This window comes from Sapajus apella, unplaced genomic scaffold (assembly GCF_009761245.1).
Source record: "Sapajus apella isolate SASKATOON/1434 unplaced genomic scaffold, GSC_monkey_1.0 scaffold78, whole genome shotgun sequence".
Lineage (NCBI taxonomy): Eukaryota > Metazoa > Chordata > Mammalia > Primates > Cebidae > Sapajus > Sapajus apella.
This window is the reverse complement of record NW_022437018.1, coordinates 2,342,300-2,354,821: the sequence shown is the minus strand read 5'-3', so window position 1 is coordinate 2,354,821 and position 12,522 is coordinate 2,342,300. Positions and strand designations below refer to the sequence as shown.

The window sequence follows — 12,522 nt, the reverse complement described above, 5'->3', positions numbered from 1 at the left end:
TGGGAGGCTGAGGTGGGTGGATCACCTGCGGTCAGGAGTTTGAGATCAGCCTGGCCAACATGGTGAAAACCTGTGTCCACTAAACATACAAAAAGTAGCCGGGGAGCTAGGACAGCCTGTGGAATATTTAAGAGATGGCAAGAAATTGTATGCTTGTTTAACTGCAAACAATAGGCTTTTGTAGGTTTTCTTCTTTTATTTGCTCCAAACAAATTTTAATTTTGAATATTTTTTCCCCTCTAAATTGTGTCTGTCCCTCCCATCCACCTGAAAAGTCTGACCTGCTTCCTGAGGGAGGTTGTCCTTATGTGACCACGTGGTGGCCCCCTCATTAACTCAGAGAACACAACAGTGAGAACGATGAACAAGGGGAAAACAGGGTGGTACACAGGGAGCTGGGAGCAATAGGAGTGAGAAGAGCCCAGGAAAGATGTCCAAATGGGAAGGGGCAGTCCAAAATCCCAATGAGGATGAGAACTGAGGACAGGCCCCATGTGTCTTTGCCTTGAGTGTACACATCTTTGGGGTATAGGTTGGAAATGCAAAGCAAACCAATCAAGGGGTGTTTATTGCCTGCCACAATGATAGTCAGTTTGGGTGTAAGAGAAAGGAAAGGCCAAAATCCCTGTTTATACCTGAGCCTGGTACTTTTTATAGCTGGGAACTGTGATGAATGTGTTCCTGTATTGTACTCACGGTCCTTGCATGCCTAGGCAATGAAGAGTCAAGAATAATAAGGTCTGGATTTGGGGTTGAAGCTAGACAAACAGCTAAGGAAGAATGAATAGGAAGAATGAGCTGTCATGACAGTGCCACCTTGAATTTAGCTTCCTAATATCTCTAAGTGAGAACCAACATTTTTGTGCCTGATTTCTCAGGGCTAGTTTGTGGCTAGTAATTAGTTCATTGTCTAGTCTTCTTCACAGATGGCTTAGATTTTAGATAATAAGAACAGTGTAAGTAATCTTGTACTTCTTTCTACCTGCATTCTGTCTTTAGACTTCAGTGCTCCTTTGACCAAGTCAGTGTGGTGTTTAGTCTTACTTAGAGGACTAAAGGAATTTCTGCATCAGAGTTAAGAAGTACTAATAAGAAAGAATATGAAGAAATTATAGCGTCTGCCCCAACATTGTCTTTTTCTGCCTCTTCATAAAAAACCTGAATTCTCTTTATTCTGTGCTTTGTGGCTAAATGTGCTTCATTTTATAACCTGTATAGCACTTTACTGCTCCTTAATCCCAGCTAGATACAGTTTCTAAAGTAAGAATGCGTTTAACTCAGGGTTGGAACTTTTCCAAGTGGAGCAATGAAAAATGTCCTCTGTGATCTTGGTTGGGTTAATAAATAAACCCATCCCCAAAAGGAAAGAGAATTCAGGTTTTTCCTGTGAAGAGGTAGAAAAAGAATAAAATTGACTTTGTACTCAAAAAAGTAGCTTAAGCAGAAAGTCATTTGTTCTGTGGAATGAATAATGGTAGTTTGTTGTTCTTTCAGAGAACAAATGACAAACTTTGTCATTTCAAACCTGATTCTTTTTTGGCTGCCTACAATGCCATGAGCTCCTAGAACTAGGGACAGGAAGGCAGAACGCTGCCGATGGCCCTCACGCAGGCGGCACGTGCACCCCTTAAAGTGAGAAGACACTTCTTCAGCCTTGTTAGGTTCCTTAGTTTACCCAACACTCATTTAACTGTTTTCTCAACTTACTCCATAATTACAACCCATTTTCAGAAGGAAAGCAAGAAAGTTGTATTAGTCTATTCCCACACTGCTATAAAGGAATACCTGCAACTGAGGAATGTATACGGAAAAAGGTTTAATTGGCTCATGGTTCTGCAGGCTGTACAGGAAGCATAGCAGCTTCTGCTTCTGAGGAGGCCTCAGGAAACTTACAGTCATGGCTCAAGGCAAAGGGGGAGCCAGTACTTTACATGTCAGTGCAAAAGGAAGAGAGAGGAAGGGGAAGTGCCCCTCACTTTAAAACAACCAGGTCTCATAACTCACTCACTCACTATCACAAGAATAGCCCCAAGGGGACAGTGCTAACCCATTCATGAGAATCCACCCGGGTGATCCAGTCACCTCCCACCAACCCCCATCTCCAATGCTGGGGATTACAATTCAAGAAGAGATTTGGTGGGGACACAGAGCCAAACCATATCAAAAGTATATTCTAGCACTTATGTTTTGAAAGAATGACGACTATGGCCAGCATATGATGGCAGAGAGTTAAAGTGAAGACCCTCTCTCCCATCCCCTAGATAATCCTTTCCTTCTCCCTAAGGAGTGGAGAGGTGGAGAGTGAAGCGGGGCAGAAACTAAGTGCTCAATCTATTCTATCCCTTGGACATAGGGCTGTCAACTTTTCTCTGAGCCTCCAGTCCTGCCGGAAGGTACGGTGATGAGCTGGGCTTGCAGCATCTCCTCTGCAAGGCTTGCAGGTTCTCCAGCCTGACACAGAAGTGCCTGGGGTACACGCAGGAACCTCCTGAAGTAGATGGCACAATCCCATCCTCCAAACACCACCTCCTGCTTTTTATCACCTCTCAGAATATTCACAGGAAACCTTACTTAACAAACAAGCTCTTGCTCCAAACTGAAAAATGAAAGGAGAATTACATGCAGATCTGGCATCTAAGTAACTTTCCCATCAACTGTTCTGTAACTCTGAGATAGAATTAGACTTTTAGAATCCAAGTTTGAGTGGATCAGGATCCTAATCCTACCATAATTCCTTTTCTTACTCCTGCTTCCTTATTCTTTTGAGAATGAAAATATCAGGAGATCAACGGAAAAGTAATGTGAGCAAATACGGTCATTTGGATTCTCTAGGCTGAGAATTTATGGTCGAAATGTTGAATGAGATATAAATCTTTGTTGGGCGCACTTTGGGAGGCAGAGGTGGGTGGATCATCTGAGGTCAGGAGTTCAACACCAGCCTGCCCAACATGGTGAAACCCCATCTCTACTAAAAATACAAAAATTAGCCAAGCGTGGCAGCAGGTGCCTGTAATCCCAGCTACTCAGGAGGCTGAGGCAGGAAAATTGCTTTAATCCAGGAGGCAGAGGTTGTAGTGAGCTGAGATTGTGCTACTGAACTCCAGCCTGAGTGACAGTGAGACTATGTCTCCAAAAAAAAAGAAAGGGAACAACAACAACAGACACCGGGGCCTACATGGGGGAGGGGTGGGAGAAAGGTGAGGATCGAAAAACTACCTGTCGGATACTGTGTTCATTGCCTGGATGATGAAATAATCTGTACGCCAAATCCCTGTGACATGCCATTTACCCATGTAATAAGCCTGCACACATACCCCTGAAACTACTAGAAGTACCACATTAATAGTGTGCATCTCCTTCTTCCTGCCTTGCTACTTCACTTTTACTGTTCCATCTCTTAAAGAGGCACGTCAGGTAGAATATCAAAGTATTGAGTGTTTCCTCTGCTTGATTGTTGGATAGCCACTGGTACACGTACACATCTTCGTGTCTACATGGCAGACTTACGTAAGTCACAATATTGTTTCTGGTGGATGGAACATAGAGCTTATATGACTTATCTGCAGTCCCTATATTTTGTTTTGTTTTATTTTGTTAATTTTATTCATGTTTTGAATAGGTAATAGATGCACAAGGTACAAAATTCCCAAGGTGCAAGAGTTTACAGTGAAAAGTAAGTCTCCCTCCTCTTTGCCCCAGTAAATATAGTTCCCATCTTGAAAGGCAATCGCTGCTCTTTCATTCATTCCACATTTATTGAGCACCTACTATGTGCCAGGTTCTGTTCTGGGCAATGAAATGGAGCAAAACAGACAAGCCCTCCCTGCCCTCATGGAGCTTACATTTTGGTTACGAATTTCTTGTAATATTCATTCAATAGTAGCTTAACTTTTGTATAGCCAGCCCACTGTGTTAGTTAAAAGAAGGGCTCTAGAGTGACATCAAGTGATTTTGAATCACATTTTTTCTATATTCCAAGTAAACTTGGATTATTTATTCCACCACTCTCAACTGTGTTTTCTTTATTGTGAAATGGAAATAACAATTCTGTTTTATAAGATTGTGAGAATTAAATAAAATAATACGTATAAAACACCAAACATAGTAAATGCTCAATAAATATTAGTGTTGATTATGATAATATGATCTGATTCTACTGTTCTGTAATGCTGACCAGACATAAATGATTTATTTTCCCAATAGTTTTCATTTCCTTTCTTTTCTATATGATCAAAGAAAATCACTTTCTAAAGGATAAGCAACAGCAAATTTAAGTAATCTGATCATTAACCTCTTGGGCATTAGACTATTTGCTGAGTTCTATTAAGAAACCAACTTCTAATAAATCAGTAGAGTATAGAGACACTGTTTCTTTTTATTCTTTCTAATCTTTTTAACCTTGTGTAATTTGGAGGCTTGTACTATTAACTCATTTGGTCTGTACTATTAACTATTAATTTAAATTTTATGCTAGGAGATTCTGTATTTTACAGCAGAATTAAACACTTCTGAGCAAAGTTTCTAAGAATATAATTAGGTATCCTTATCTTAAGGAACTTTATGACTCAAGTCTCCAGCCAGATGGGAAAGTGGCAAAAGTTTTCCTTGGTGATGGTCTTAAGGTGGAAAGAGATTAGAAGAGAAGTACATCGGGTGGAGGAAGAAAAGAAGAGAGAAGAACTTCTAGGATAAGAAAACACTTTTAAATATTAGGCCAATAACTATTTACTTTATTTGACATGAAAAAGGGTCATTAGTGGGCATAATGAAAGATTGCAAGGATGCTGGGTTGGTATATTATACCATGTACTGGACCACTGACCTGGAATCTAAAAAGCAATGAAGGTACACACCTATTTGGACCACCACAGTCCTGATAATCGTTTAATGTACTTTCTTTCTCTCCTTTGTTCCTGTTTCTGTTTTGTATTGTTTTCCTGGCTGACAAAGTTTGTGGATCTTTGAATGGTTGGTTACGGTGTAGGGAATCTCTTCTTTCAGCCTAGTCATGATATAGGGAGGACTGGGAAGAGGAGATAGCTGAGTAGTTGAAGTAAAATGCCTCTGACCAGCTTTTATTCATTGGTTAATGGTGGGATCATGTAGATTTGGGGTGTTTTGTGTTCTTTTTAAAATAATTTCTGGGCTCTGATAATTTATTGACAGAAGTAGATTAACAATAAGAATGTCAGCATTCAAGATAAAAGTTTGAAAATGCATAAAATCAGTACTAAGTGAGTGAGGCCTTCTGCAGTGGCATTTGCCACTATACTCCTGGGCTTTGTGTATACACATCATTTAATGCCCTACAGAGCTAACTCTAATTTATCAGTGAGACGTCAGGCAACCAGAGTGCGATCTCTTTGGCTTGCCTTTGGACCTTGTCATTTCTCATTTTTGTTTTGGTTACCTATTACAAAGTAACAGCCCCCCTACAAACTCAGTGATTTAAGGTATTATTATCTCCCATGTTCCGTGAGTTAACTGGGGCTCAGCTGACTCTTGGGATCTTTTATGAGATTGCAGTCAGATAGCAGTTGAGGCAGAGGAACGTGACCAGATGTGCAAGATGGTGTCTTCATTTAAAGGCCTGACACCTCAGCTAGGATGGCAGGAAGAGCTGAGGATTGGCTGGGCATCTCTCTCTCTCTCTCTCTCTCTCTCTCTCTGGCTCTAAGCAGCCTCTCCATATGGCTGCCTTAAGCTTGTTTATAACATGGTGCTATCATCATAATCAGATTTCTTATACTGGGATTGGCTTCCCCCAAACGACTCTTTCAAGAGAGACTGGAGAAGTCTGCAAGGTTTCTTTGAACACAAATTTATTCATGCAGAATCACTTTGCCAAATTTTACTGTTCAGAGTTCCAGCCAGCTCAGATTCAAGTAGGGGTACTACACAAGGGAATGAATAGAAGGAGACGTAGTTCATTGGAGGTAGGGGTGAGGAGGGCATTTTAAAGACGAGCTACCAAAATCCTCTTTGCCAAAAAATAGTCAAATTCTTCTACAACACAACTATTACTCCACTGCACCAAATACTTCTAGGAAACATAAACCTACACAACTCCTTTTTCATAAGTGAAAATATGTGACTCTTGGTAACATATTTTTAAGCAAAATATATCTGACATAAAATGCATGTCATCTGTTAATAAAATTACCTTGGTTGGCTTATATACACCTGTTAGAAGCTGCCACTAGCCGAAATATCCTTGGATTATATAAACTTAACAAATAATACAATTCATCTCATTCCTTTCTAATCTTTGGTACAGTAGCATATTGTACTATCTAATAATGATAGAATGTTTTGTTTATTGAAAGGATTGGGAATGTACTTTGTTGTTATTGTTCATTCATTCATTCCATTAACAAATTTTGTGATTACCTAACACAGTGCCTGTCTTACTGTAAGTAATGGAGAACAGGGACACTTTGCTGCTGTGGTTGAATTGTGCCTTTACCAGTATAAATAGTAGCAATTTAAATGCTAACTATTTGAGTAAATGCATTCAGATATTTGGGCACTAGAAAAAGCTGTGCTACAGAATAATAGTAATAGTGCTGATTAAACCCTTACTTTGTGCATTATTTCATTTATATCTCCCCAGGAGGCCTTAGTGTAGAGGCAGACTCATTACCCCCAGTTTTATAGAGGTTGGAACTGTGACTCAGAGTAATTAAATGATATTTCAGAGGTCACCTAGTCAATGCATAGTACAGCTTGGATTTGAACCTAGAGCACCTACTGCGTGAAACAGCATTAAAATAATACAATTGCTGCCAGGCGTGGTGACTCACACCTATAATCCCAGCACTTTGGGAAGCCGAGGTAGGCGGATCACCTGAGATTGGGAGTTTGAAACCAGCCTGACCAACGTGGAGAAACCTTGTCTCTACTAAAAATACAAAAAATTAGCCAGTTGTGGTGGCGCATGCCTGTAATCCCAGCTACTTGGGAGGCTGAGGCAGGAGAATCACTTGAACCTGGGAGGTGGAGGTTGTGGCGAGCCGAGATCATGCCATTGCACTCTAGCCTGGGCAACAAGAGCAAAACTCTGTCTCCAAAAAAAAAAAAAAAAAAGAGAGAGAGAAAAAAAGAAAAAAAAACAAAACATTGCTTTTATTTCTAAATTCCACGTCTTTTAAGAAATATTCTCATCATTTTAAAATGGTAAGTGAATAATTACTTAATGTTATAAGGTTATTTTATTTTCATTAATCTTTGGCCAGATGTATTAACAACACCCACCCCTACTCCAGGCTTCTTTTGGTTTCACAGTGACCATTTCTGAAGTCTAAGAAGTATGGCTAAAGAATAATGGAAACTTACTTTCGTTGAAATTTTACTGTATACCAGTCATTTAGCTTAATATTTGAAAAGAGTGCTAAGTTGCTATGGCATGTAGATTTAAAAGATAAAAATAAAAATATGTTTATTATCAGTTGTGGATTCCAAGATTATTTATGGGAACTTCCATGGTACCTGGCCTAGGAAGAATATGGCTCCTAATTTAGGGGATCTCAGCAGCCAACGGGAGAGACTAAGCAGATGTCTCTGGCAATGCATTCTGATGAGGGACACCTAATGGTGAGTAGAAGGTGGATGGGCTTCTAGAAAGAGTCAAAGATTAGAGAAATTCATCTGGTTAAAAAACATGGAGAAAGGTTCCATCAAGAGAATACACCCTGGTAACGGCTCAATGTATAAAGAGTTTAAGGACTTCTAGGGACTGAAAAAATTATGCATAACAGGAGGGAAGGTAGGTGTGGAAGAATAGCCCAGAAGGAAAAATAGCCAAGAAGTCAATGGAAGGAACATTGCATCCTAGGCCTTGCTGAGAAATTGGAATGAATGAGTCTTTGAATAAGGCTTTGCTAAGTACTGTAGTTTGGATTCTAAATGCAGACATGAAAAGCCGATGAACATTCAGACATTTCTCTTTAAGCAAGACTTCCCCTTCTGTTCTTTTAAAAGTTGGAAATTATTCTCTGCTTGGGAATAGTTTTCACTATGTTCCAGACATTATAAATGGCTTCCTTTATATTTCTGTGTATTTATGATGTTGATGACAGCCAGGCTGATCAGAGTAAAACATCAGGCATCATAGCATCCTAATATTTTTATGAATCATGCATTTATTCATTTATTTATGCATCTATCCAGGGAAAACAGATTTGTTCCCCACTTTATCAGTTCTACAGATTCAGATTCCTGTATATTTAGATAACATTCCAAGGGAATAAATGTGCTCTTAGAAAGGAGTGCTTACTTCAGCAAGGCAGTTTCTAAACCCTTTACTTTCTAGCCCAATTCTCCAGCTGTTCTGGAAAAAAAAAAAAAAAAAAAAAAAAGCAATTGAAATGGCCTCTCCAGTGTACCCAGATGGAAGATGGGGAAGTCCTGCTAGTTTTTTCCTCCACTGCCAACATAAACAGGGTGGAGCAGCTGAGAAGGAAGGCCACTAGTGGAGAGAGAAAGAAACAGTGTAACAGCCAAATGACAGACCTCCTCAGCCCTGCCTCCTACCTGGGGCAACAAAGACCTCTCCAGCCAACCCCAATTCTCCCTTTGCTTTGCACTCCGTCCAGGGACCTGCGACCTCTCGAGAGAGCACCGGTGAATCACATAGTTGAAAGAACTTGGTCCAAAAATAAAACAGAACACCCAGTTGCTTTTTCCAACTTGTCTCACTTCTGCTCCCTTCTTCAAACTCTTGATAAAAAGCAGCAGCAATTAGTGTATTGCAAAGCGCTTCTTGGAGAGTTATGGGAAGCACCGCTGCTTTCCTCGGCCCTGGTTTCACAACCTCAACTCAAGGGCAGGCCCTCCCTCTCTCTTTTTCCCCTCCTTCCACCTGACAGGGACCATAAATAACTGAGGCTTCCAGTGTTCCCAGCTGAGAACAAAGTTGAAAGTTTGCCTGGAGCACTCGGTGCCACTCCCCGCCTGGGCCACTGCTTTGTTTTCTTCTAATGTTTTTCTTCTACCTGGGTTGGCTGTTTCTTCATTCATATTTGAGAAGAGTCGCCTCCTAATTAAATGTAGCACTTCGCTCTCTCACTACCCGAAGGCTGTCTCGGTTACCCGGCTAGGCACCGAACCTTGGTATCAAATTACCGAAAGTCTACACCGGAGCAGTCCTCATATTTACATACAAATAACTCAGGGGCTTGCATTTATGTCACCATTCTGTCCTGCTAGAGGCTTGCCAGAGGAGTTTTTAATCCAATCAGGAGGAGCTTTAAAAGGATGTCTGCGGAGTGATCAAAAGGATCTTGATCTCAATTAAGTGGGTTTTTTTTTTTAAAAAAAGAAAGATTTTTTGGGGGGCCTGAAATTTTGAAAAATCTTCGAATTCCGAGCGGGAAAAGATGTGTATTTCCTCAGTTGCCTACGAGGATATCCAGATGCTGAGAGGAATTCGGCGGTGGTGAAGACAGTGGATACAAACCAGGGATTAGTTTGCTTGAGCTGGTCTGGAGGTTGACTCTAAATCACTGCCTAAGGAATTCCTGGAAACATCAGGAAAACATTTGATCATCCAAGCCTAGTGGAAATGGCTTTGCCGCAGAGTAAGATCTTTGAGTTGTACTTACCTTGTGCTGTTTTTGTTTGAGATACAGTGAATGTGCAAATAGCCCAGCCGTAAATAGTTACTTAAAATAATCTCTTAGTACTGGGTAGCAGGAGTAGAAAGTTGATCTGTTTAGTTTTTACATTTGCAAAAATAGTAGTTGACAGTGTATTTTTAGACTTGATTGGTAGTTTAAAAGCTGAGCTCTTGTGGTTTCCTGAGTTTAAATGAATGGAAATTGTAAACAGTACCTAATGTAGGAATTGGAAAATATAGCTGGGCGAATGAATCACTTACCTTTGAGAAAACACAACATGGACCCTTCTGAAAACTCTTTGGCCAGTAAAGCTTGTGTCCAGAAAGAAGTTAAGAGTCATAAGAAACAGAGTTTGCCTGGTAGGGAAGGAACTTTTCTACAGCCTGTGCTACCTTTTGAGAAGGATGGGAAATGTCCCAGAGGGCAAAATACAATTAAAAAAAAACCTGCCTTGTCACTCGTGGAATGTGGTTTTTCCGTGTGAGGTCATGTTATGCACACATAGCCAGTAAAAGTATTTTACATAATTAACTCTTTGTATTGATAGTGAAAGAGCAATTTATATAGTCCTTTGAAAGTAATAAAGCACCCGTATTATCTCTGGAGAAGGCTGTGTTGCTTTCCATGTAGATTTGAAGCACTGGGACAGTTGGGCTGTTGTTAATTTGATAGGTTTAGAAACAGTTTAAAATTGATGTGTTCTAAGGCTCTCCAACCAAGCAAACTGTAGTTCACATAACTTGCTAGTTTCTTACATAAGCGCCAAACTGAAATCCTGTGTGTGAGAAAACTGTTTTTAAAAATTGTCTGTTTCCTTCCTACATATAATTTCAAGAACAGTAATGAAGAGGGGGTTCTTATTTTGCCATCCATGTCCATTCAAACAAGCTGCCCTCATCGTGGGTGAGGTGAGGTGAGGAAACCTCTAACTGACATAAAACATCCACCTTTCTAGTCAGTCGAGGCTTAAGGGGAAGCAAAGGGATAAGGGTAAAGTTTTAAGATTCATACTTAATACCAGGAGGTGTTTCCACTACTTAAATTCACTCTTGAAACTGTACTAACCTTTACCTAAGACTTTTCCTTCTAAATTATCCAGGGGATAGGGGAAAGTGAATAATGGGGGATTTGCTAATAACCAAAGGAGTGGTTTTCTCCACAGCTGACACAGTCAAAAGAAAAGCTTTTGATGTGGGCTTGCTCTCTACATCTACAGGTGAAGATGCAATGACGGGGGATACAGACAAGTATCTTGGGCCACAGGACCTTAAGGAACTGGGTGATGATTCCCTGCCTGCAGAGGGTTACATGGGCTTTAGTCTCGGAGCACGTTCTGCCAGGTACTTCATTGTTGCTGTCTTTCATAGTTAATTTAAAACAACCACGATTTGTCATAAATCAAAATCATGTTCATTTTTCACATTATCCCAAAATGTGTTCTTTGGATGAAGATGTGAATTTAGTGAAATGTTCTCAACACAAATACACATGCTCTGCTATTTTCCTTTGTTGTTTGCAGTTGTTAATTTCATGTGATTGAACATGTTAATTGTGTGTTCTTTTTTCCCCACTTTGCAGTCATGCTTCCTGCACAGTAGCAAAAGAGCTCACTGACAAAACTGGGAGAACCAATCTGAGTCACATATTTCAAAATTAAGTTTTGTTCCATACTGAAAAAAAATATTATTTGCCAATAAGTAAGAAATATGTGTGTAGATTGTTCATTATTCTCTCTTTGTTACTGAAATAATCATTTATGATTAAAAGAGAGCATTTTTGAAAAAATAATATATTGTTTATTATACTCAAGTGTTTGAGTATGTCTTCTAAAACTGTTCCATTATTTTGTTTACAAGGGACATGTTAGAAGTATGACAGTGATTTATCTAAAGTCACAGACAGGAATGGTGACAAATTCAGTTCTTACAACTGAAGTGGAAAACTTTTGTATGGGAAAACCTTGACTTAAACTTTACTGACACTGGTTGAAAGAAACAGAACCTTGTGCAGAATTTGGAGACTTCTTTGCCCTAGTGTGGATTAACAGGGTGTTTGCTGACAGTCAAGTTATTTTAAAGCTAATAATTAAACCTTCTAAGCCAGAGCCCTGAGGACATTTTCCTATAGTTTAAGGATCTGTTGTAAAAAGTTTCATTGTCTAATAATGGCACTTCCTGCAAAGTAAACCCTGGAGTTTATTCTCATTGTAGTTGGTATGGCCACTATGAATACTGTATTGATTTTTCTTCTATTTTTTTTCTAGTAGAAATTAGAAACTCATATAGCTTAATAAAACTTTTACCTTATAAATAAATTTATAAAAGGCCTTAAAATCCTACTGTAGCAGGTGTCATTAACAGGAAGAGGAAAAGTAACTTTTAAAAGACATGCAAAATTTTAGGTGATCAAAGATAGCAACAAGTTAAAATGGAAAATATGTAGAACTTTTAAGGTTCTTGAGATCCTTTAGATCTTGTTTGTATCATAGAGATTTATAGCTTTTGAAATCCAATCATTAGCTTGCCTTCTCTTCTGATAATACATGACACATTTTGTGATCCATCATTTTTATGTAGAAAACTGTAGCAGCTGACCTCCAGTGACACAGGAAACCAGAATATCGCCCTGAATATCACCCTGTAATTTTTTTCTTAAGATAATTCCAAGGCTTTCACACTTCTAATTTTGATTATACCATTATTTGTTGCTATTATCTGTAACTCATTTTTTTTTTACTTTGATGACTCATGTTATGCTCAGAGGCAAATTTTTTTAAAAATCTATAAAGCCAATATTTTTAAGCACATTGTTAGAGTATTGTCAAGTAAAATATATTCTGAGTGTAACATTTTAAAAGGAATACATTAAATGTGTAACTCATTCAACCATAACATTTTTTTTCTTT

General features: G+C 39.2%; 1 protein-coding gene across 19 annotated transcripts in view; it reads left to right on the top strand.

Moving 5' to 3' along the window:
• The window catches only part of ANK3 (ankyrin 3), a 677,335-nt gene that overhangs the window by 559,517 nt on the left and 105,296 nt on the right, over nt 1-12,522 (top strand). For 8 of the 19 annotated variants that reach the window (XM_032252648.1, XM_032252639.1, XM_032252638.1 and 5 more), the window contains one exon: nt 10,834-10,957. In XM_032252648.1, coding sequence (XP_032108539.1) covers nt 10,834-10,957 — 124 coding nt within the window. Of the gene's footprint in view, nt 1-3,619; nt 3,674-7,166; nt 9,579-10,833; nt 10,958-12,522 lie in introns of those variants that run through there. The other 11 variants (XM_032252635.1, XM_032252646.1, XM_032252640.1 and 8 more) reach the window with 3 other exon arrangements.